This window comes from Schistocerca cancellata, chromosome 2 (assembly GCF_023864275.1).
Source record: "Schistocerca cancellata isolate TAMUIC-IGC-003103 chromosome 2, iqSchCanc2.1, whole genome shotgun sequence".
In the NCBI taxonomy this organism is placed as follows: domain Eukaryota; kingdom Metazoa; phylum Arthropoda; class Insecta; order Orthoptera; family Acrididae; genus Schistocerca; species Schistocerca cancellata.
This window is the reverse complement of record NC_064627.1, coordinates 931,150,841-931,178,080: the sequence shown is the minus strand read 5'-3', so window position 1 is coordinate 931,178,080 and position 27,240 is coordinate 931,150,841. Positions and strand designations below refer to the sequence as shown.

The following is a 27,240-nucleotide window of genomic DNA, read 5'->3' as shown; positions in this document are numbered from 1 at the left end:
TTCCTTGCCATTGCCAGTCTACATTTTATATCCTCTCTACTTCGACCATCATCGGTTATTTTACTCCCTAAATAGCAAAACTCCTTTACTACTTTAAGTGTCTCATTTCCTAATCTAATTCCCTCAGCATCACCCGACTTAATTTGACTACATTCCATTATCCTTGTTTTGCTTTTGTTGATGTTCATCTTATATCCTCCTTTCAAGACACTGTCCATTCCGTTCAACTGCTCTTCCAAGTCCTTTGCTGTCTCTGACAGAATTACAATGTCATCGGCGAACCTCAAAATTTTTACTTCTTCTCCATGAATTTTAATACCTACTCCGAATTTTTCTTTTGTTTCCTTTACTGCTTGCTCAATATACAGATTGAATAACATTGGGGATAGGCTACAACCCTGTCTTACTCCTTTCCCAACCACTGCTTCCCTTTCATGCCCCTCAACTCTTATAACTGCCATCTGGTTTCTGTACAAACTGTAAATAGCCTTTCGCTCCCTGTATTTTACCCCTGCCACCTTCAGAATTTGAAAGAGAATATTCCAGTCAACACTGTCAAAAGCTTTCTCTAAGTCTACAAATGCTAGAAATGTAGGTTTGCCTTTTCTTAATCTTTCTTCTAAGATAAGTCGTAAGGTCAGTATTGCCTCACGTGTTCCAGTATTTCTACGGAATCCAAACTGATCTTCCCCGAGGTCGGCTTCCACCAGTTTTTCCATTCGTCTGTAAAGAATTCGCGTTAGTATTTTGCAGCTGTGACTTATTAAACTGATAGTTCGGTAATTTTCACATCTGTCAACACCTGCTTTCTTTGGGACTGGAATTATTATATTCTTCTTGAAGTCAGAGGGTATTTCGCCTGTCTCATACATCGTGCTCACCAGATGGTAGAGTTTTGTCAGGACTGGCTCTCCCGATGCCATCAGTATTTCAAATGGAATGTTGTCTACTCCCGGGGCCTTGTTTCGACTCAGGTCTTTCAGAGCTCTGTCAAACTCTTCACGCAGTATCTTATCTCCCATTTCGTCTTCATCTACATCCTTTTCCATTTCCAGAATATTGTCCTCAAGTACATCGCCCTTGTATAAACCCTCTATATACTCCTTCCACCTTCCTGCTTTCCCTTCTTTGCTTAGAACTGGGTTCCCATCTGAGCTCTTGATATTCATACAAGTGGTTCTCTTCTCTCCAAAGGTCTCTTTAATTTTCCTGTAGGCAGTATCTATCTTACCCCTAGTGAGACAAGCCTCTACATCCTTACATCTGTCCTCTAGCCATCCCTGCTTAGCCATTTTGCACTTCCTGTCGATCTCGTTTTTGAGACGTTTGTATTCCTTTTTGCCTGCTTCATTTACTGCATTTTTATATTTTCTCCTTTCATCAATTAAATTCAGTATTTCTTCTGTTACCCAAGGATTTCTATTAGCCCTCGTCTTTTTGCCTACTTGATCCTCTGCTGCCTTCACTACTTCATCCCTCAGAGCTACCCATTCTTCTTCTACTGTATTTCTTTCCCCCATTCCTGTCAATTGTTCCCTTATGCTCTCCCTGAAACTCTGTACAACCTCTGGTTCTTTCAGTTTATCCAGGTCCCATCTCCTTAAATTCCCACCTTTTTGCAGTTTCTTCCGTTTCAATCTGCAGTTCATAACCAATAGATTGTGGTCAGAATCCACATCTGCCCCTGGAAATGTCTTACAATTTAAAACCTGGTTCCTAAATCTCTGTCTTACCATTATATAATCTATCTGATACCTTTTAGTATCTCCAGGATTCTTCCAGGTATACAACCTTCTTTTATGATTCTTGAACCAAGTGTTGGCTATGATTAAGTTATGCTCTGTGCAAAATTCTACAAGGCGGCTTCCTCTTTCATTCCTTCCCCCCAATCCATATTCACCTACTATGTTTCCTTCTCTCCCTTTTCCTACTGACGAATTCCAGTCACCCATGACTATTAAATTTTCGTCTCCCTTCACTACCTGAATAATTTCTTTTATCTCGTCATAGATTTCATCTATTTCTTCATCATCTGTAGAGGTAGTTGGCATATAAACTTGTACTACTGTAGTAGGCATGGGCTTTGTGTCTATCTTGGCCACAATAATGCGTTCACTATGCTGTTTGTAGTAGCTAACCCACACTCCTATTTTTTTATTCATTATTAAACCTACTCCTGCATTACCCCTATTTGATTTTGTATTTATAACCCTGTAATCACCTGACCAAAAGTCTTGTTCCTCCTGCCACCGAACTTCACTAATTCCCACTATATCTAACTTTAACCTATCCATTTCCCTTTTTAAATTTTCTAACCTACCTGCCCGATTAAGGGATCTGACGTTCCAAGCTCCGATCCGTAGAACGCCAGTTTTCTTTCTCCTGATAACGACGTCCTCCTGAGTAGTCCCCGCCCGGAGATCCGAATGGGGGATTATTTTACCTCCGGAATATTTTACCCAAGAGGACACCATAATCATTTAATCATACAGTACATTTTAGTATTGTTCACGAAATTCCGATGTCCTTGGAGTATCCACTGATGTCTTGTTACTTTTATGATATAATGTATGATCTCTCAATGTCTTACATGTACATACATACAGGCTTCCTACGTCGTGGTAGCTGCGCCAGTGCGGTGTCGCCTGTTATCTGCGCTCTCTGGCAACTTCTGAAACGAACCTATTTCTAACAGGTCGTGGGAAAATATTGCGAATGGGGGTTTGAGAAGCATTACTTTCAAAGTAAATATCCTTTTATGTAAGTTGAACTATGTGCGGGAATGTACCATGAATTTCTTAAATCACAGAGTGTTTGACTCTCATTTAAAAATCAACTCTGTGATAACGAGCCATTTAGAAGAATTTCGAACCCTGAAGATCAGACATTTATGTCATTATTAAAAATCTTACTGGCATATTTGTGTGCTATATCTTAAAATGTAACACGCGCAAAAAAGATCAACATTATGTGCGAAAGCTTAGCTTCTCTTGCAGCTTATTAACATTAGAGACCAACATTATATGTGAAAGCATTTCTTTCCTTGTGGCAACACTTTGTATATTAATTTAAACTATTAACTTTCCCTGTTTGTGTGCTCATGCTACTTAACAGAGATGTTGCTGTTGGCTGACTACATCACGTGTCCTATGCTCTGAATATCTGCTGGCCAGATCACGTGACACGAGCTATGACGGGCTTACAAAAACACATCACAGTCTCGATTTCAATGATTCGGAAAGTAACATGCAGTGTCCGGTGGAATTCCGGTGTATACTTTCGTAATACAAAAATTCGGAGCGTACATGTTGCAGAACAAAGATATTTCCAAAACGTGTCTTTTTCCCTGAGTTTCATTTTCTAAAGTGACGGGAAATTCTACACTTGTGTATGAAACCATAACCATTCAAAGAATTGATAAGTTTTGCAGTTCTGAGGGAATATATACTGTCACTTAACACGGAAAAAGTGTTTTTTCACCCGGGAGTAAGTGTATTTTTAACCGGGAAATCCGGGAATTTTTTTTGCCTTGTCCACGCATACACCCTGACAGATTAAAAATTATGTGGCAACAAATAACAAAAGCTTCATTTTGGTAGAAATTCAAAGGCTGTTACAGGAAGCAGGGGCACAAATAATTCCATATAAGTAGAGAAATGCTGTGCGCCACACAGAAATGGTTGTTAAAGAAACTTGGAAAAGTGAAGTGAGTGTAGAGTCATATTGAAAATATGATTATATCCTTGTGCTATTCAAGTGTCAAGGGAGAAAGTGATTCTAAAATAAGTGACATTTGCCCTTTGCCTTAATTTGTCTTTATTTTTGTGCTTGTATTTCGTGTTTTTGACTGACAGGCATGTACTGCAGCTGCACAACAAATCTCACATCATTATGAAGGAATACTCATGTGCACGAGTGTAAAACTACATGCATACTACAGTGATAGTTAAGTTGTCAAGAAGTTTATATTATTTTAATGCCGTTAGTTATTGTATTTATATTAACAGTTCAGATCCATTTTAATACTCGTTACGAATCGAATACGACAAATGAATGTGATTCATTTTGATTATTGTAAAAACAGTGCAGTTCCTGTTGCTTTTGTTGAGGTATAAGAATAGTAGGAACAATCATTTTACACATGGCAGTGTATTTGTTAAGCCACAATGATATAATGAACCTGTAACGTGAACTCAACACCGCACATTAAAAGGCGGTGTGAGGAGATAGTCCAGTAAGGATCTACACAGCTGTTGCTACTACAGCCAAAATAAGCGCGCATGCACTAGCAAACCGATAACATTGCCTCCTTCCACACTCAACTGTACTTCACTCTCAGTAACTTTGTTATTCTGACCTGGGTATAGCTGTAGTTTCCTTTTCCTCTCCTCTGTGAGACAGTGCTAATAATGAAGATATTTCACACTGGCAGCTCTGGTCACTGTTTCAAACATTTCCTTTCTCCACACCCTGCTTTGTCATAAACATGTTCACTTCATCCACAATCTGTTACTCCTTCTGACGTATACTAATACCATCTTCTATGTCCTTATGTGCGACAAGTGTGATAATATGTCTGTATGAAATGACTTATTCAACCTTAAGTTTATTGATAAAAGGAATCGAAGCTTTGAAATTGCCCAAGCCAACTACTGTAGACACTTGTAGTGCTCTCATTTGCAGATGCCAATAGTGAACTGTAGATCAGTATAATGTGTAATTGCGTCAGTCTGCCTCTTTTGAAATGAGATCCTGCTTGCCTTTTGTTAGATACATAATTTAGAATTAATCTGTAATCTGATTTACTTTTGACGCTCTTATAGTGCCTCATTAGTTTACTATAGGAATTGAAGCCATGATTGTAATAGTCTTCATAAATGTTCCCTAGTACGCTCTCATAAACATCTTCCAATACACTGGCCTCGACTGATTGGTTGGAGATAGCCCATACTCACCTTGACTGAACTATTCCTGTTGCTATGGAAATGAGTCATGTACTGCCTGAACAGCCACCTTCGGTTCAGGTTCTTCCTGTCCTTCAAAATCAGTATATCTATCCAGCATAAAGTCATTTATTTCTGTGTCATCCCTATTATATTTTTGATTTACTGTGTTATATTATATATCTGTGAAAACTCTGTAGGCGACCCTAATTTCATTGCCATATCCAGCATCTCTCAACTTTGTCCCTAATATTTTTACCACATTCATACTATTAATTCTCTTCATGATATCGCTGTATACAATTTACACAGTAACCCGCATGCAAACACTCACATGCATTTGTACTGCAGCTATGCCCTTCACACAACTTGAGCTCTTGTTAGTGCAGATACAACATACCACTGTCTTGTGGTGCTAGCAGACAAGGGCAAAGTTTTGCATGGAAATGACACAGACCACTGTTGTTTTTATGATCGAACTTTAATCTAAGCATGGTTTCATGCAGCTCAGAGTATCCAAGATCAAAGGTTTCCCTTGTTAGCTTTACCAACATTTTTAAAGCAATGATCTGTTATTTTAGTTAACATACTATTGGTTGTTGCTCTTTTAAGTGGATATAGTTTAACCAACTTGGACCGGCATTCTAACACATCAAAGAAATGTCATATTCCACCCGGCCTCGAGGTAATATACTGTAAACATTCATTGCCAATAACTTCCATGTTGTTGTTTTGGTCTTCAGTCCTGAGACTGGTTTGATGCAGCTCTCCATACTACTCTATCCAGTGCAAGCTTCATCATCTCCCAGTACCTACTGCAGCCTACATCCTTCTGAATCTGCTTAGTGTATTCATCTCTTGGTCTCCCTCTATGATTTTTACCCTCCACGCTGCCCTCCAATACTAAATTGGTGATCCCTCGATGTCTCAGAACATGTCCTGCAACTGACCCCTTCTTCTAGTCAAGTTGTGCCACAAACTCCTCTTCTCCCCAATTCTATTCAATACCTCCTCATTAGTTATGTGGTCTACCCATCTAATCTTCAGCATTCTTCTGTAGCACCACATTTCGAAAGCTTCTATTCTCTTCTTGTCTAAGCTATTTATCGTCCATGTTTCACTTCCATACATGGCTACACTCCATCCATACAAATACTTTCAGAAACGACTTCCTGATATTTAAATCTATACTCGATGTTAACAAATTTTTCTTCTTCAGAAACGTTTTCTTACATTTTATATCCTCTCTACTTCGACCATCATCAGTTATTTTGCTCCCCAAATAGCAAAACTCCTTTACTACTTTAAGTGTCTCATTTCCTAATCTAATTCCCTCAGCATCACCCGATTTAATTCGACTACATTCCATTATCCTTGTTTTGCTTTTGTTGATGTTCATCTTATACCCTCCTTTCAAGACACTGTCCATTTCGTTCAACTGCTCTTCCAAGTCCTTTGCTGTCTCTGACAGAATTACAATGTCACCGGCGAACCTCAAAGTTTTTATTTCTTCTCCATGGATTTTAATACCTACTCCGAACTTTTCTTTTTTGTTTCCTTTATTGCTTGCTCAATATACAGATTGAATAATATTGGGGATAGGCTACAACCCTGTCTCACTCCCTTCCCAACCCCTGCTTCCCTTTCATACCCCTCGACTCTTATAACTGCCATCTGGTTTCTGTACAAACTTCCATAGCCTGCCCAAAAAAAAATTCGCTACAGTATCAAGTGTGCTCCAGCAGTATGCACTTTAAGTTTTGACAAGTCTTGCAAGATTTTAATATTATCTTTACTTGCTGACTCATATTTCTAGAATAATAATACTTATTCATATGCATGATAGGTTTCTTAGGATCAAAGTGTACATAACATATCAGTATGTACTAAGTTAGTAATTTTATGCTATCTTGTGGTATGCATAGTAACCATTTTGCAGCATTATTCTTCCTATGGAATAAGATCCTCTTGTGCAGTTTCCACTAGTTACTGGTATTTACATTGTCCTGTTGTAAGTTAGCAATTTGAATTTTTAAGTGTACATATTGTCTTTGTTATTTTTCTAAACTGTAACAGCAAGTTCTCTCTTTTTCATACGCATTAACCTTTAAAAAATAAATTGCAAAGTGTCCTCTTTCTTTTACATCTTGATTTGCGTAAGGTCTGCAGGTAGTCTAGACAGTGCAAAGAGTTTGGGCAGAGATGTGCTGCCCAAACTCTTTGCCTCTGTATATGTCTGCTTGTGTCTGTATATGTGTGGATGGATATGTGTGTGTGTGTGTGCGAGTGTATACCCGTCCTTTTTTCCCCCCTAAGGTAAGTCTTTCTGCTCCCGGGATTGGAACAATTCCTTACCCTCTCCCTTAAAACCCAAATCCTTTCGTCTTTCCCTCTCCTTCCCTCTTTCCTGACGAAGCAACTGTTGGTTGTGAAAGCTAGAATTTTGTGTGTATGTTTGTGTTTGTTTGTGTGTCTATCGATGTGCCAGCGCTTTCGTTTGGTAAGTCACATCATCTTATTTTAGATATATTTTTCCCACGTGGAATGTTTCCCTCTAATATATTCAAACTTTGAAATTAATTATAAAAGCCCAATAATATATGTAACTCATCTTTGAATGTGGTTTGTATTGCCTTTCGTAATTGAAGTGGTCTATTTTCATACCAGTCCTCTTCTTGTGGCAAATATTTCCAGAGTTTGTGAAGTATTCTTGATTTTGAGCCTCAGTTTAATCTTTTCTTCCAGGTTCATTTCACTCCAGGGTCACCACGTGTGGGAATTCAGTTGATGTGCGTATTACCATCTGCCCTGTACTGTTTGTCAGAATCCCAACTAGATGAAACCTTCTTAAATCTTGATTAGATGCCAATCCGTCTCCAGGCAACTTAAAGCCAAAATTCAACTTTATTACATGTTGACTAAATATCAGTTAAGAGATAAGCATATGTCTTTGCCTGACATTATATTCAGGTTATTACATTTGTTAAACAAAATGCTATTACCGAAAGATTTAATACATGTTGACATTATTGTTCTCATCGCTGTGTGATGCCCTTAAGGAATACCTCAAGCAAATAAATAGAACTACCATGACAGAATGTGCTCCATAACAAACCCTCATATGTAATAAAGACAATATTATGAAAAGGAAAGATTGCTACTCACCACGAAGCAGATATGTTGAGTCACAGATAGGCACAAGAAAAAGACTACTAAACAGCTAAGCTTTCCTCCAGAAGGCTTTCTTCTGAAATAGACATCACATACGTCCATCTACACAAATGCAGCTTACACACACATGACCACTGTCTCTGCCTTTCAGGACAAACTGGCCAGAGGAGGTCCTGTTAGATTTCTAGAATTGGATCATGGCCATGAAGTTTGCATGCAGAAGTGTCAGAAAGTTGGCAGATACCTTCAGCCATGTACTAAGATTAATGACAATTTTGGTGGTGCCCTTTGTCTGTTCGAAGGATGATAGGGTTTTGATTGGTTGTCAGCTTACTTATAGCTGTGTATTCCATTATGTGTGATGTTGGACTAATGATGAAGTGATTTAGGAAAGGAAGAAGAGGACAGGTTGTATGTGAGCAATTCCTGAAAGGTAACCAGGGGATAACTCTGTGGAAGGAGAGGAGGATCTTAATTGTAGGGAGGTTCGAACTGATTCTGTATGGGGTTTCTGTTGGTGGCTGTCAGTGGGGTGTGAGGAGAAGAAATATTTTGACTATGGAGAATGAGTAAAGGAAAGGTAATTTGAGTTCAGCATGGTTGCTTCAGAAAGTACTGAGTCTACTGCAGAGACTGGAGTCTTGGCAGAAAGAGTGACAACAGTATTATGCGATGAGTATTCAGGAGCAGGATGTTTCATGGAGTATGGGGGGAAGATTTCAGGGATATGGAAGGTGCAGTAATTCTGTGAGATGTGGTCAGGGAGTTGATGGGTTGATTGGGGGATGGGTGTGGTTGTGTTTGTTTGAAATGGTAGGTTCTTTCTTGGCTTGTGGTAATCACATGTGGGCATAAGATAGGAGTAGCTGGGGCAGCAGTCTCACATAGTGCTGACAATGCTGTTCCAACTGTTAAAGGGCAAGTGTTGCTGCTGCAGTGATAACATTAAGGGAGTTGTGCTCACAGAGTAAAAGAATTTTGCAAAAGCAGTAGAGGCTGTCAAGTTTGGTTTGAGCTGGTACTGTATGAAATCTTGCAAAACTGGAATCCACATCATTTTGTGAAATCTTGCCTGGCATGATATTCCATGTACTGAACTTGCCATTAAAATTGGCATCATGGGCTGTCACCCACCCTATTGCAAGAATCTTCATCTTGCCCAACTCTATCAAGTTCCTCAGTCTCACCGAAATGGTCCTTCATAATCATATAATCCAAGCTCAAACCACAGCTGACAGCCGCTGCTCCTTTGTAGCTGTCTTGCAAGGCATGTAATGTGCTGTGTTCGTTGACATTTATTTTTGATTCAAATTTTCCTTCAACAGGTGTAGAGAATCAAGTGTGCCACTTTCATCCAGTGATATCACCCTCATTTTCGGAAAAATTATGGTCACAGATATGTGGAGGGCAACACCATACATTGGCTCGTGATAATGAAGGTAAGAAAACTTCTTATCAATTTCAGTGTTCATTACAGAACAACTGCAGTGTTAGTTTCAGTGGGACATAACAGACAACAGAAGTTTGCTACACCTTCTTTTTCAATTATCTGATGCTTTCACGTTATTCTGTGACAAATGTTTTGCCGCATTTTAACCATAATTTTGTTCTTATAATCCCAATATTCAGGTGGTTTTCCATCAACATATATTTAAATGTCATATGTAGAGCATTGTTAGTCTTCTGCAGATTCAGTGTATACTTGCATTTGCAAGCTTCAACTGTATTTATCTTTATTATTCATTCTTTTGGCATCACAGTTTCTTCTTTACTTTTTTTGTGGATACAATTTTTATAATTGTTGCCACTGTTGTCCTTATTCGTAAGTCAGAGTTTATTTTAATTCATGAAACATGTAGGAGCAGCTTATTTATATTCTGAAATTTATCATATAATTTCTACTGCTTAAGTAACTTTTTTATGACATTGAATTAGCATCGTGTGTTTTAGCAGCATGTGCCATCATCATTTGCATTCCAGTTAAATGTATATTATATCAATCTGAAGTGTGATTAGGTTCATTTGTTGTGTGTGCTACTGAGGTTGTTTCAAAGAAGAATCCTATAGAGAAAGATGCTCACTAAAATGTATGTATCTTTCTGTATATGATGGTATTTAGACAAACAACCACAGTGGCATCTATGGCAAGTGAATCTAATCACACTTCAGATTATATAATGTACATGTAACTGGAATGCACCTGATGATGGCACCATGCTCCCAAAACACATTGTGCTACTTAAATATTAGTAAAAAATGTTCTGAAGCAGCATAAATTATTCCGTTAAATTCAAAATACAGTCAGAATCCTGAAAACATTCCATATAACATAGATAAGTTCATGTTCATTTACATTATTTGATTTGATAGTAAATGCCAAAATGATTTGTGCATGTCCCATTCTTGTTGAACTAGGAAGTATGTAAATGCTTTTATGTATGGATTGCCGTATTTACTCAAATCTAAGCTGCACCTGAAAAATGAGACTCTAAATCAAGGAGAAAAAAAAATTCCCAAATCTAAGCCGCACCTGAAATTTGAGACTCGAAATTCAAGGGGAGAGAAAAGTTTTAGATCACACCTCCAAATTGAAACAAAGTTGGTCCATTGTAACATGAGACACAATTTAGGTCGAATGGGTGAAGATACAGCTACAGTAGTTGCGTTCGAGTCGTAAGCTTAACAGTTAAGCTTTACCAAGTAGCCATTGCTATGTGTCAGGCGCTCCGTCCATATTTATACGGGTACCCTTCCTTTTGCACGTGCTTCGTCTGGTTTGAATCGATTGCTTATTTTGCTTTGATCTGATAAGTGCCATTTTCTTTTTTATAGGTGTTTATACCACTCTAAGCTGAAAATGCATTATTGTACTGTGTCATGCATTGTTTGTCGCACTCTGATAATGAGTGTTTATAATCTGTCGCCGCTCGCGGCATGGCTTGCTTTTGTGCGCGCTACCGCAGCTTACAATAAAAAAAGAGAGGAATTGTCTAGTTAGTGAAACAATGGCAAGAGACTGCTATTTGTTGTTACTTACACTGCTGCTTTCTTTGACAATGATCAACAAGAACCAAATAATAGACTGCGTATGATAGATGATGTTCTTAAAGGGAGTTTAGCGAAAATCTTTCTCCGTTTGAAAATCTTTGCAGATGCCTCTTTAGTACATTACATTCTGCACAGAAATTAGTGATCTTAGATTTAAAAATCTAGTCAGTTGCCGTGCTTCATTTCTGATTGTATCACTCTTCAGCGTAAGAATAATACGAATATAAACATGACATTATATGTATATTCTTCCGCGTTTGCTGTTGTCTCACTCTAGTTTCATAGTTTATTAGGCACACAGGATTTAAATGAGATAGCAGCCAACACGAAAGAATACATGGCATAATGTTTCCATTCTTCTACCTTTTCTTTTAATTTATTTACTGACGCAGAGGTTTTGGTGCCAGTATTTATCTTTGTGCCTGTATAGCGCTACATATATTCGATGGCAGAAGTTAGTTGTGGCAGCAGCTACCAACATTTTTTAGAAGTTCCACTTACTTTGCACTCAATTCTAAGCCGCAGACGATTTTTTGGATTACAAAGACCGGAAAAAAAGTGCGGCTTAGATCCGAGTAAATACTATGCTTATTCCTATACATTCTTAATCTGTAATAACATGACATGTCAAACATCCTTGTCTAAGTGATCCACAGATAAATAAAACATCTATTACAACAACAACAACTACTACTACTACTACTACTACTACTGTTGTTAGCAGGTGGCAAGAATTATTTTTACGCTCAAGGGGAGACCCTCAGGAGTTGTATTGACTTTTTGAAGCCATCTGTCTGATGATGTAAGTTAGGGTCCCAGGTATCACATCCTGCAGCGAGTTATCAAAGTGGGTCCTCATTTGCAAGTAATTCATGAAAAATAATTTTATTTGATCTTATAGAGCCTTAAAATAATAGTGTTAAGCAGAATGCTGGTGTGGCACAGTGCAGGTACACTTCTGATGTGCAGAAGGTTGTATCTTTGATTTCCATCAAGTGCTTTGAAATATTTTATTTTTGAATGTTTATCGAAATTATTTTTATCATTATTTTTATTCAGTTAATTGGTTTTAATGTAACTCTTTTAATTTCTAATCTTTTGATGTGTTACTTTCATCATCGTTCTGGCTTCTGTTTTGCTCTTTTCTTCTTTCCCCACCCCGCCCTTCTTTTTTATTTGGAATCTTTGTGCATGTGATTTTAATTATTTTTATTTATCATCATGATATTTAAATGTTTGAAAATGCTGATCTATTGATTTAAAAAAACTAAAGATAAAATAATCTACACTCCTGGAAATTGAAATAAGAACACCGTGAATTCATTGTCCCAGGAAGGGGAAACTTTATTGACACATTCCTGGGGTCAGATACATCACATGATCACACTGTAGAACCACAGGCACATAGACACAGGCAACAGAGCATGCACAATGTCGGCACTAGTACAGTGTATATCCACCTTTCGCAGCAATGCAGGCTGCTATTCTCCCATGGAGACGATCGTAGAGATGCTGGATGTAGTCCTGTGGAACGGCTTGCCATGCCATTTCCACCTGGCGCCTCAGTTGGACCAGCGTTTGTGCTGGACGTGCAGACCGCGTGAGACGACGCTTCATCCAGTCCCAAACATGCTCAATGGGGGACAGATCCGGAGATCTTGCTGGCCAGGGTAGTTGACTTACACCTTCTAGAGCACGTTGGGTGGCACGGGATACATGCGGGCGTGCATTGTCCTGTTGGAACAGCAAGTTCCCTTGCCGGTCTAGGAATAGTAGAACAATGGGTTCGATGACGGTTTGGATGTACCGTGCACTATTCAGTGTCCCCTCGACGATCACCAGTGGTGTACGGCCAGTGTAGGAGATGGCTCCCCACACCATGATGCCGGGTGTTGGCCCTGTGTGCCTCGGTCGTATGCAGTCCTGATTGTGGCGCTCACCTGCACGGCGCCAAACACGCATACGACCATCATTGGCACCAAGGCAGAAGCAACTCTCATCGCTGAAGACGACACGTCTCCATTCGTCCCTCCATTCACGCCTGTCGCGACACCACTGGAGGCGGGCTGCACGATGTTGGGGCGTGAGCGGAAGATGGCCTAACGGTGTGCGGGACCGTAGCCCAGCTTCATGGAGACTGTTGCGAATGGTCCTCGCCGATACCCCAGGAGCAACAGTGTCCCTAATTTGCTGGGAAGTGGCGGTGCGGTCCCCTACGGCACTGCGTAGGATCCTACGGTCTTGGCGTGCATCCGTGCATCGCTGCGGTCCGGTTCCAGGTCGACGGGCACGTGCACCTTCCGCCGACCACTGGCGACAACATCGATGTACTGTGGAGACCTCACGCCCCACGTGTTGAGCAATTTGGCGGTACGTCCACCCGGCCTCCCGCATGCCCACTATACGCCCTCGCTCAAAGTCCGTCAACTGCACATACGGTTCACGTCCACGCTGTCGCGGCATGCTACCAGTGTTAAAGACTGCGATGGAGCTCCGTATGCCACGGCAAACTGGCTGACACTGACGGTGGCGGTGCATAAATGCTGCGCAGCTAGCGCCATTCGACGGCCAACACCGCGGTTCCTGGTGTGTCCGCTGTGCCGTGCGTGTGATCATTGCTTGTACAGCCCTCTCGCAGTGTCCAGAGCAAGTATGGTGGGTCTGACACACCGGTGTCAATGTGTTCTTTTTTCCATTTCCAGGAGTGTATTTAACATTGACTGTACATTATTTGGATCGTAACCACCGTGCAAACATTGCACTATGGACACAGTAATGCAGATGAAGATTTAATCAGAAGAAAGGATTATAAATAACACAAAATTCAAGCAAAATGAGGAATGGAAATAATGGATTCAATATAATGAACACCTGTGTAAAATGATAAAATAGATGAAATGAAATTGGACTTCATACATAAAAACAATTGAAATAACATACACATAGATTTCAAAGGAAAAAAAATAATTTGGAAGGAAAAATGAGAGTAAATAAAGTCAGTGTGATGAAATAATGACACAGCAAAGGATTAGATATTTTTAAAAACTACATCTAAACCAAGTAGTTGAATAAAAACAACAGTCAGTCATCTTTATGAAGATTTAAAAATAGTTTCAGTGCACCTGTGGGATTCAAACCCAAAGCCTGCTGCACATTAGGAATGTATCTTAACTACTGTGCTATGTCACCATTCTGCTGAACACTACAAGGTCTAGACTCTAGAGAAACAAGTTAAATTAATTTTCATCGATTGCTCGCAATTGAGCACCCACTTTGGTGAATGGTTGCAGATTGTAATACTGGAGACCGTAACATACACTGTCCACAGCTCATGGTATTGTGGTAGCGCTCTCGCTTCCAGAGCACGGTATCCCGGGTTCAATTCTTGGCAGGGTCAGGGATTTTCACCTGCCTCGAGATAACTGGGTGTTTGTGTTGTCCTCATCATTTCATCATCATTCATGAAAGTGGCAAGATTGGACTTGAGCAAAGATTGGGAATTTGTATGGGCACTGATAACTACACAGTTGAGTGCCCCACAAACCCAACATCATCCTTCTAACATACACTGCCATATTCATGGCTACAAAAAGTTGGTCCCACCCATGGGGCCGCTCCTTCTCAGATTTTCTGTTTTGCCTTGTCAGTTTTCAAACCAGCAGCATCCCCACTAACTTTTGTGTCTTTTATTTCTTCAGAATAGGACAGGTTTAGTTATCTGGTGATTATAAAAACATAAATGATTTTATTTTGTAAGCAGACACAAATACTTTTAGTTAACTGAATCCTCTCTTGTATTTTTCCAATTAATTTAGTATGCAGTTGAGTTAAATTACAGTATATTATGACCACACCCTAGATTTGACATTTAATGTCTGGAATTGCATGTGTATGTCACATTATGTGTATCAGCAAAGTAGGAATGCTAGGAACCTGACAGGCTGTTTGTATACTTCAGTTCACTGCCATCACATCATGGGTGACCTGTCAGAGGTGCAAAAGTGATGCTAATCAGCTGTTGTATGAAAGAAGGCATTGTTGCAGACTGGCGGAGTTTGTGAGCTTTTTTTGCATATCTGTGTGGTGAAGGTGTTGGGGGTGGACCAGTGGTGTCAGTCAATAATTGTTGTGGAAACTGCAACTTACTTTGGAAGCCATAGGGCAAGAGTAATTTCATACTTCAGCTCATAAGTCTTTGTTTTGATGAGGGTGTAAACTCTCTGGCCCAAGTGGTAAGTAAATTATTTTAGAGTATCTATTACAAAATTTAAATTCCCACTGGCACCAGTATCTATATTAGGAAATGGGCAATGGCATTTCAGCACAACACAATATGGGAGGAATGTGATCTTCTTGAAATGTCACAAGCCCTGAATGGATTGAAGAAGTTAACATCCACAGAATATTTCATTTAATTACTAAACTACAAAACTTTAATCTCCTCATTGTTCTTGAAGCATATCTCACTGATGTTCACTGAACATTTATGTAAGATTTGCTAACTGACATGACTGTGTATTATGGAGGCATGTATTATAATCTGTTTGTGCTCTTTCTTTCTCCTTTCAGTATTCCAGTATAAAGCAACTTTACACACAGTTTGTGTTGAATGTGTAGCGGCACAGCATGTGTTGCTTTATTTTCAGTATTTATGTATGTAATAATAGTAAGTAGTTGCATGTATTACAAATCATCAGATTTTGTTGCTTGGTGTAATACACCACCAGCTTTAATTATTCTGTTGAATCAAATGCTTCATACACTCTTGACAGGCTATCCATAACTAATATGATTTTGTGTGTGTGTGTGTGTGTGTGTGTGTGTGTGTGTGTGTGTGTGTGTGTGTGTTTCCTCAGTATGTTTTCCTGTGCAACGTATTTGCAGCTCCAGTATTACAACACATGATTAATATTTTTAATTACTTGTCTTGTGAAATAGATTAGAATTTGATGCAGACATGCAAAATGCCTTTAAAAATATAAAAATTATGTACTTCAGTGTTACCTAGAAGTGAAAAGGTATTTTATTTTCTATGTCATTTTTCATTTTTTACACTAAACTTTAGAATTTATTGTGAACATTCGCGTATATAGCAGTTAAAAATTAAAAAAAAAAAATCTATTGAAAAGCTTGGTTAATATTTGTCAAGAAACATTTTCGTATGTTATCAAATATAGAAGTTAATAAATATGCTGCTAATGAGATTCGAACTATCAACTTTACGATTACAAACCTACCGGCAAATATGTTAATAAGCCAAAATGTATTCTACCTAAAATTGCACAGGAAATTTTTTAATCTTCAAATATGTTTTTTTCTTTTTGATAGTTGTCATACTGAATTACGAGAGTGAATCAAACAGTGGAAAATCCAGAATGAAATGAAATGTAACAGTATTATGGAAAGGGTAGTTGCTACTCTCTATGTTGTGGATATGCTGTCACAGATAGGCACAACAAAAAGACCGTCAGAAAGTTAGATTTAGGCCAACAAGGTTTTTGTTGAAAATAGACAAATCACACACACACACACACACACACACACACACACACACACACACATATATATGCACGCACGACCCGGCTGATAAGACCAGGCAATCTGGCCCCAGCAGCCAGAGACTGGTCGTGCGCGCATGTCTGTGTGCATGTGCTTGTGTGCGTGTGTGTGTGTATGTGTATTTTTAAGAAAGGCATTGTTGGCCTAAAGCTCACTTTCTGACAGTCTTTCTGTTGTGCCTATCTGTGACTCAGCATCTCCGCTATATAGTGAGTTGCAACAATCCTTTTCGTAATATTGCATTAGGAGATTGATATTCTTAGGATCACGTATGGGTGAACATAATTGAAGATGGAAAGTCTGTAATGTCCCTTATGTCTTGAACAAGTACAAACACAAAAATTTGTCAGTGAAGTTATCATAACTCAGTTAACATTTTGAAAGTGTTGTGCTCAAGTAGAATCCGTTAATTCAATTATTTATTCATACTTCCAGCATTCACCAGTGACTGCTCAGTTGTGAAGATAAGTGAGACTCACTGAAGGGCTATCCCAATACAAACCTTAGGGGCTTTGGCGATTTTCATGGGCAGTTCTTACAGGAAACTGTTTTCAGCCAACTATTTTTAATATGTTTGTTACTTGCTTGAGACGACCATTTCATTTGTGAAGTTGTAATTAAGTGTTGGTGTCATCTGTACTGCTCAGAACCGACCAATTCTTTTCTTAGACGGGTAACACACATTTGCCATGAATTTACTTGTGTATAGGTGCCTGCAGTTTTTCTTCAGTGAGCAACCTGTACACAGGTGACAACTTTTTTAGTTTACTTCATGGCATGATGAAATTTGTTTCGAATACTGACATGATTAATTAAGGCATAAATGTTGTATGTTTTAGGTGGTGTTTATGTCATTGGTCGTAAAGATTATGGGCGCCTTGGATTAGGCAAAGACTGTGAAGACATCACTACACCTACTGCTATACCAAAACTTATTGGGATGAAATGTACTGATATTGCATGTGGTGCAGCAGTGTCATTTGCTGTAAATGATAAAGGTTGGTTCATGTTTTTTAGGAAGATAAATGCCTATTATTTTTATAAATTAGTTTAACAGTATCACTTCCAACATTTACCTTTGACACATAGGAGAACTATAACGAAATAGTTTGCCAAGTTTATTTACTATGTTTGCTTAGCATTCCATTACTAACCCTCAACTGCAATTACTGGAGAGTAAGTTTCAAATTTTTATTTTTGTAATGTTGATTTTTGACATTGGGAATCCCAAAGGAAGCCAGTCACATCTCATTTTGTTTCCTTTGGTGTGTTGGGTCCCATGTGTTGTGAAACAGTTGTCAGCCTTATCATTCTCGTGAATGATTTGACCCAATACAGCAACTTGTCACTTTGTATTTTAGGGAAATGATAAAGTGCAAGAGTTCATGTTTCTAATTCTAAGAAGCGAGGAAAATATGTTGTAGTTGCAACAGATTGACAGTGAAAAAGCCTGTAATATAAAATTGTCAGAATCAACAACACAAAACACAATGTTTCTTGTAAGCATCTATCTACAGGTGCAAAGATCGTGTGATGTGGTTACCATCACTGTGGGAATAGCTCAGCTTAGTGTTGTTGGGACGCTCTTTCACTGCATTTGAGCAGCCAATACATTGAGTGTGTGTCAATCAACTCTTCACCAGTTTTTCTTCCTTGTGAATTGAAGCTGGTGCAGTGCTTAGTAAAAGACTATCTTTGATTTCCTACTCTTCCTGATACTTTTTCTGTATTTGCCCTGTTTTTGTCTTCATCAGTAAACCTATCCATACTGCTTTGTATTAACATACAACTAACACTGGGGAAAACACAATTCCAAGGCTCACATTCAGGACTGAGGTTCAAATCGCCGTCCTTATAAGGTTCTCCACAGTTTCCGCAAAATAGCTTACAGCCAGTTTGCTTCCACATCTTTGCCAATTCCAAGCTTGTGTCCCATCTCTCCTGCCTGCCTCTATCTGCCAAGACAACTGCATTGATAATTGACTGTCAGTGTTGCAGTGGCCATGGGTGTGTCCATTTGTGTGTGTGTGTGTGTGTGTGTGTGTGTGTGTGTGTGTGTGTGTGTGTCTGTACACTTCTACTAGAGAAAGAGCTCAAAAGTGAGGAAAATACTGTTTTTGGTGCGTGTTTCTATGTGCTACACATTGGTGAGCTATAAATGAGTGATTGCCTTTCCTTTATTTTACATATCTTCCATGAATTTTCATTGTTATGGTATACCTCTCTGTTACTTATGTACATAGATTTCGAAATTTTGTGTTAAGGTGTGGAATTTTTACATATTGTCACAGTTGATAAAAAGTACCAATGAAATAGTATTCAGCAGCATATGGAAAGTGAAAAGCATGCCAAGAATAATGAACTGGTACATAAGAAGCAGTTTATTGGTTGATACGCTTTTGTGACAGAAGTTGCATTTCACACGTGCTGTTCTCTTTCCCAAGTCCTACAATCCCGTTATGAGGTTGTATCAAGAGAAGTATATTTTAAAGTCTGTCCCCACTGAGAGAATTAATAGAGTAAAAATCCAGTTCAGGTGCCAGTAAGTTTCTTATTTTATTACGTGCTCAGTTTGAAAGTCTAAAGCTCCATCATCTGGTACCACCATATTATTAAGAAAACGTAAATGAGTGGCAGTCCAGCCTGTCATGAGGGATCTCACTCATGCCAAACACCTGACAGCAAAGGATCAACTACCAGGGTGCCTATCTCAACAACCAGCAAGGAAGAAAAACTTCCTTATTGGCTGTTGAGGAGGGTGCCCTGGTTGTTGGTCCTACACTCCCATGCATTTGTTTGGCATGGGTGTAATCCCTCGCGACTGACTGGCCTGACTGCCACACACATTTGTTTTCTTGGTGGCACCTGAATATGGAGCTTTAGGCTTCAAAACAGATAACGTTATAAAATAAGATGCAATTGAAGTGAATTTTTGTTCTATTAATATTTTTCTCACCTGTGGATGTTTGCCTGTCAGAGATTTTGTCCGAGTGACAGTACTTCAAGAAAGTTGTAACTTTAGTCTCACTAGGAAGGAAAAGTATCACAAAGCAGATGAGTAGTAATTGATGCCAGAGCAGATATATTCAATGTTACAGTGACACTTGAATGGAGAAGTGAAACTTGTGCTTATGTTATATTTCCTGCTTGAGAATAGTCAACACTATCATGATGTAAAATGTTATTAAATCATACTTTGTGCTGTGGACTGAAGTAAAATATTATTGAGTATGGCTAGTTCTTACAGTTCTAGCTTCTTATATTCTTTTTGCCTTCCCAGCCTCGACACACAACACATGTATCTTAAAAAATTAAGATCTGCACTGTGCAGGTTATTCATTTAGTCAGTCATTAAAAGATGTATACTCAAACATGAATGAGTTTGTATCTTGCATTAACAAATTCTTGAAAAAAGGCCCAGCAAGGAAAAAAAAGGCACTTTCAAATTGCAGAACTACTTTATCACCTTCTCCCACCATTATAGATGAGAACATTGTAGAAAGTTTTGTAGTTTGTGTAGTAGTTTTCTGGCTTTATGCAGAAGCTTGGATGTTTTGTCAGATGATCCCACAACTGTAAGAAAGGCTAAGGAACTATCAGGTGAACAAGAACTGTGATTTGAACTTTGCTATATATGGACACTTCTTGCTGACGATAGCCACAATAAAACTGAATGTGATCTGTTTTGAGAAGGAAGCACAGTGTACCACACTGGAAATTAAAAGTTCAAGGAACGTTTATTCAATGTCTCTGATGTGGAGGACATGGCAGTGAACAAAAATATTGATTACCATTATTTTAAAAACAGGATATGCACATCTTGTCTTTTGGTGTACAACATTCCTTTTCTGTTTGCAAATATTTGCTGAGTAATGACAGGTACTGTTTCCTTTAAAACAGCATTGAAATATTGAATGAAGATTTGTTTCAACAGTTTTCTGAATTAATCAGTGTGATTAGTGACATAATCAGTAGACTTTTCATGGCTTGGTGAAGTTTTTGGGGAGGTTTCTGATTTAATAACTTGTGTATGAAATCCACAATTTCACATTTGGAATTGGCACCTTTGTGCCTAAAACTTCACACCTCTTTTGTCACATTTTTGCACATGAAAATACTTGGCCTTGTGGTGAACTAAACTATAACCCTCTTAAAATTTATGTAAAGTGACTTCAATATATGATAAGTCAGTTCTTACTGCTCTCCAAATACACTAAGTATGCACATTTTTGTAAATGATTGGAGCGGCTTCCAGTGTGATTCTGCAGTACAAAATTATAAGTAAAAGTGGAAGAAAAGAATGCTGCTGTCTCATATCCACAACTGAAGGGAGTCACCTTGTAAGTACTTACAAGCAACCACTATGTAAGCTTTTGAGGTATGACCATTCGTGTTAAAACAATGGAAGCTCAGAAAGTAACTGTAGCTTGCTGATGGTGAATGTTTAAAGAAACAGTGTTGTGAATAATTTGAAATTTCATGTGACTGTTTTCATTGAGTAATTGTTAAAATTAATGTAATTTATTAAACAAAATTGATAAAGATGTGACCTCTACAGGTTCTTGATGTACCCTAGTCCTGTTACTGGCTGACGCTACAGATCCGTAGCCATCTAAATACTGTTATACACCGTCATATTACCAAGAAGTTCAAATTTCATAGACATTCCAAGAGATCTAGTAAAAACAGATACACTGTTGTCTTTAGATAATTTGCACATATCGTGAATGTGCGCGTGCCCCCCCTCACACACACACACACACACACACACACACACACACACACACACACACACACAGACAGAGGTTTATCAATAAAAAAAAAGCTTCTTGAAACTTCAAATTAGATTACAATAAGAGCTGGATCCACATCGTCAGCCAGTAATCTGACAAGGATACATCGAGAATCTGTAGATGTTCAAGATGTAACAGTTTTGTTTAATAAACCACATTGATCTTGTCAAAAGCCAAGATGCAATTTCTTCTTTCCTTTCTAGTCTCTCTGGCCCTCATCTCAGTATCCTGTCCTCTGGGTTCGCTTCTCAGTATACGCAATGTATTCCAAAGCGCTGTTGTGGATGGCTGACTCTGGCTACTGATGTACGTGAGCTAACTAGAGTCCCTTTTACTCACGTGTGTGTGAACGACGTGACTGCCAGATTTGGTATATAAGTAATTGCTCTGGCACTGTTACTCATTCACTGAGATGCCTCACTGTCATGTATCTTGTTGGTGTTCAACTATTTACAAGACTGTTTTAGATGTGGAAATTGATTGTAACATGAATGCTGCCAAGATTATTCATGTCTTAGATGGTCCTCCTGTGTTTCTCAATAGGTGCATTGATTTTGCATTTACTCATGTTAAATGTAAAAGCTGGTTATGCTTGGCATACTGTTGCTATCATCCGTACTGATTCTGCATCGTGTAGATTGGCTATTAGTTTGGAAAATTTTCCACTACATGATTTGATTGCATATCGAACTTTTATGGTAACCCAATTGGAAGTTTAAGCAAGAGCTGAAATCTCAGGAATTGTTTATTGATAAATCTATTTGTGTGCATACTTGTCTTATGTGTACATGTTTCAAATCACTTCATTCCATTTTTGATAAGCAGTCCCCTCCAGAAATGACTTTTTACAGTTGGTTTGCAAAATTTCATCTTGGTCTTACTTCTATAAGGAATGAATTCCGTAAACTTCAACCAAAATGTGTGTTGTGTGCTACTTCTTTAATGTTTTTTACACTATGTAGATAATGTATTGTCTTGCTTAAAATTAATATCTCAAACTGAACCACACTAATTTAACGTGTACAGTGCATCTGTTGTCAATGTCTCTTAATTTTTCTTTATAGGAGAAGTTTACGGGTGGGGAATGGCAACAAATGGACAGCTTGGAAAAAGTGGTGATGGAGATGATGAGAGTGATGTGTATGAGCCACGACAAATCAAAGGAAAGCAGTTACTGTCACATGTGGTGTTGAAAGTGTCAGCTGGTGGACAGCATACTGTGTTGCTTGCTAAAAGTGCTAAAGTGACAGAGGAAAAATAGTGCAGTTAGCAGTTTTGAAATTGTATCAACTTTGTACCAAATTTGTGTATAGGGAAAAGTGTTTTTTGGCTGTAATTAATAACTAAAAGTCCAGTTCAGTGTTCTTCTCCCCCCCCCCCACCCCCCCCCCCCACCCCCATCCCCACATGTTTTCTAACTCCTTTGACTACATGCAAAGTTTACATGGTTTGACATTGGCACAATACTAAAGGAAAAGGAGGAAAGCAGATGATACGGAAGTTTTGTAAAACATGCTTGTGTTCAAAAGTGAAGATGATTTTTCATTTTAAGAACTCAGATTTTTTATGTTGTAAATATTAAAGTCCATTACTTGAATATATGTGTTAATGACTTCAGTCTTTTATTTATGATCACACATTTTGATCTGTAAAATTATACTGATTGAAACTGTTTTATGTACTCTACTTTGCCACATACAATGGTCACCACAGTAATGGTTATGTTTGATAAAATATAATCGCTGTACAGTAAGATACTTTTATTTGCCTTTTTCTCCTCGATACATAACCTAAATGATTTGTATTCTTTTGGAAAACATTTTGGCAAATAGTGGAAAATTCATTTTAAATACTTGTACTTTTAAGTGGTAATGTTCCTTTGAATCAAAAGTGTAACTGTTAGAAAGAAACACTTTCTAAAATGAAACAGCTAAGTAAATATGATTATTGCCTTTCATTTTAATTTAGTACTTTTATTATTTTTCCTGACATTCTTGTTTTATTATTCTTTTTCTCGTTTGATTTAATATCATTTCCTGTCTCCAGGTAACATACTGTTTTACTTCAGCTAATGCACAGTGTTTTATGTATTATCACCACTTCTTTCTCTTCCTTTCCTTCTTTCTTTGTGTATAGTTCAGTTTTGCCATCTACTGACCATAAGTTTCCTGGTTTGTACCCCATTATCTTTAGTTTATCTGTACCACTTGCATTTATTCTTTCTTGATTCTGTTTTCCTCATTTTCTTAGGTTCTTCATGTTTCTGCTTATGTTTTATAACATCATTTCATAAACAACTGTATTATTTTGTCAGTTTGTATTTGGCCACTGGCTTTTCTAGGCTGTGTTCTCTAGTTTCACAAGCTGCAACATAGTCGCGAATCCGAAACAGTGATCCAGGTACTGTCCAATGTTTTTTTATTCCAGTCTTTGATCACAGTATAAAGTCCTTCGTTGATGATCGGTTTCAATCAATAATGACCATCTTCAGATCTGTTCTACACAAAGTCCTAATGTGATAAAGCCATAATGGCATTGTCAAAACACATAAATATAGGCCACATCGTCCACACAGTCATTTTGCTAAATGCTACGTGATAATGCTTTGCCGAGTGTACTTATATGTTTTGACGATGCCATTATGGCTTTATCACATTAGAACATGGTGTAGAACTGATCTGAAAATGGTCATTACTGACTGAAACCGGTCATTGTCGAAGGACTTTATATTGTGATCAAAGACTAGAATAAAAAACATGTGTTCTCTAGTACACAACAAATTATCAGCAACCAATATTCCATAATAGATTTAAATAAGAACATAACTTTGTAATGACTTGCATTATTATCATACCTGGTGCTGTGATGGTATTTCACATCTAACAGTTGATTGAATTACATTGTGGTAATACCATGCAGGGCCCAAAGAGTTTACATTTTATACCAGAGATTAAATTATCATCTCAGGGTGGGGGTGGGGGGATGATCACAGCACTTTAGGAAATAAACAAATAGCTTGGCATTTTGAAATTTCTCTCCAAGATTAAAACTTGAAATTGTGTGCCAGAACATGACTCACTCAGAAACTTGAGTTTGTTTGAAAGTAGGAAACTGGTAGTACCGGCCGAACACAAGCTGAGAGGATAGGTCACGAACTGTCTGTAGATAGCTGAGTTGATAAGAGCACCGCTTATGGGAGGCAAGGTTCTGGGTTTCCCAGTCCAGCATATGATTCTGATCTGCCAGGAAGCTTCAAAGCAGCACACACACACACACCACTGCAGAATGAATCTTTCATTCTGGCAGCCTGGCATTTTACTCTGTAGCCTTCTGGAATTCCTTCAAGGCAGCTGATGAGAATGAAGCTGAACTCTAATCAGTATTGTGTCTATACCCTTGATGGTCCATGGAAATGGAAACTTGACTGCTGAATAGCTCCAGAAGAGTTGATTACTTTCATATGGGATTGGGTAATAAGTGCGCCGAAAGACACTTGAGAACTTCTTGGTGCATTTCTCATTAAATGTACCTTGAGACTTTCAGAAATGTAAGTGTGCCTCTAACAACATGATTCTCCAACAATCTGTATATAACAAGAAGCTGTGATCCTTGTGAAATGTCTGAATAGGCTGTCATAAATAAAAGTGTGCCCTTCTATTCGCGGCAAATAGCATATTTGCAATTTGGTAGGCTTGCAACACCAAAAATAGGTACTATTATTCTGGCATGAGCAGGACAGACTTTCCTAATTGGAGAGGGGGATGGCTTAAGAATATTTAATAAATGTTCCAGAAAATAAAGTCCACTATCAAGTGTTCCCATGGTATAATACTTCCAAAGACTAAAATAGGATTGGCATGATGAACCATTAAATATATCAGGGTAGTCAGCATTAAATCTGCTTTGTAGGTTACTAGTGCAGGAATGACTAATCAGTAATAACTAGAGCTCAGATTCTTATTTAGTTTCATATTTTTTCCTTTGTTTCTGTGCACATGGAAAGTATAAATGTTCTCGAATTGTGTTGCCAGTGTTGTATTTCTTGCACTGCACTTGAGTTTCAGGCAGCTTGCTGCCCTGCTTGATCATTGAACTCTGTGAGTTTGTTTGTAGTCACTTTTACTGTTGCAGTAGTTGTTATTTTATTTGTTTTTTTGTTATTTGTTGTGTGGTACTAAAAAATGTCGGAAGTTTGTCAATAGTTAAGAGTGAAAATTTTCCATGTCTTCCTCTTGGCCGTACAAGATCAGACGAGATACATGTTAAGCACTTTACGTGCCTGCTTTGATACTGTAAATCTTATTGCTGACCTGCTACTCTTTGTTAATAGCAGACAACTGTTTCACCTCTGAACATAAACAAAAAGGCTGTTGTGAAGGTTGGCAAGGAACTGTTTGAGAAGTAAAAGCAAGCTGGAAAAACACAAGCTGGAAACTCTTTGAGGGGGGGGGGGGGTATTATGGATAACTGGATCAACAATACAGATTGACTTGCCGAGGATGCGATTCATGATGTTAATAATTATCACACAAAAAAGGAAATCTGAAACTCAGCATGGTATTCATGACTCTAAAGGAATCAAATTTTTTGGGAGGCAATTACACACACCTACTGCATGTGCTAGGATTGTACTATGGGCATTTCTGGGGCCATGTGTTGATGGAGAGTGAGAATGAAGCTGCATGACAATGCCGAGTTTTTATTTTTTTTTTTTAAGGTATATCTTTGGCACAAATAATGATGAAGTAATGTGGCTTGATGAGACATGAGTCAATTCTGCTCATGTTGTCAAGCAGTGTAGGCCAGATGATGTAAATAAACAATAGAAACAACTTTCCACTAAGGGGGCAGACTTATTATTTGTCATGCATGCGCCTCACAGGATTTTCTGATTTTTTTAAATAAATGAAGACGAGAGATTATTGTGAAGAAATAAACCGTATTACATTTGCAACATGGTTCATAGAATTACTAATTCAAAACCTGGGAAAACCGTCAACAGTTGTCCTAGAATCTAGTTAATGGTACTTACCATTCAGTTGTTGACGAGGCACCTATCGCAGCAAAGAGGAAGGAGGACATGATTGGCTTCAGTGTCAAAACATCGATCTAAGTGACAGCCTCAGAAAGGTGGATCTTGTGGTATGAATCTCTCTCCATAAAACACAGTTCTCCATATAGGAAATCTAAAAGCTGACAAACTATAAGCTACCACCTTACCACTGCCATTTCAATCCAGAGTTAATATGACTCCCAATTAAAATAATAATAATAATAAACCCTATCTGCAAAACACACAAAATAAGCTGTTAGGAACATAAGTGTCTGAAGATTGCAAGAAGGTTGACAAACATACATAGAGCATTGGTTGTAAATATTATTTCATTAAATAACAGTGACAATTACAGTGATACTTCAAGCATATGCCATGACAACAAGAGTGGTGTCAGAAGAGTTTTTGAATTATCACAATAGAAATGAAGTGTGGGCAGTTTCAGCTGCTGTTTGAAGTGCGCACCTTGCAATGGGAAGTAACTATGTAACAAAATTATAGTTGTGTGAGTGTTTACATTTTAATAAGGCAGACTTATAAGTAAAAATCTCCAAAAGAAGTTAATCTCAATACGAGAGAAGGAAAGTTTCTACTTACCATACAGCGGAGATGCTGAGCCGCGATAGGCACAATAAAGAGATTCACACAATCATAGCTTTCGGCCATTAAGGCC

General features: G+C 38.3%; 1 protein-coding gene across 5 annotated transcripts in view; it reads left to right on the top strand.

Moving 5' to 3' along the window:
• Positions 1-23,267, top strand: part of LOC126162890 (regulator of chromosome condensation) — a 117,382-nt gene extending 94,115 nt beyond the window's left edge. For all 5 annotated transcript variants that reach the window (XM_049919690.1, XM_049919691.1, XM_049919692.1 and 2 more), the window contains exons 7-9: positions 9,440-9,553; positions 17,561-17,719; positions 22,579-23,267. In XM_049919690.1, the coding sequence (XP_049775647.1) occupies positions 9,440-9,553; positions 17,561-17,719; positions 22,579-22,775 (470 nt within the window). In that variant the 3' untranslated portion in view covers positions 22,776-23,267. The remainder of the gene's footprint in view (positions 1-9,439; positions 9,554-17,560; positions 17,720-22,578) is intronic.
• Positions 23,268-27,240: the final 3,973 nt, after the last annotated feature.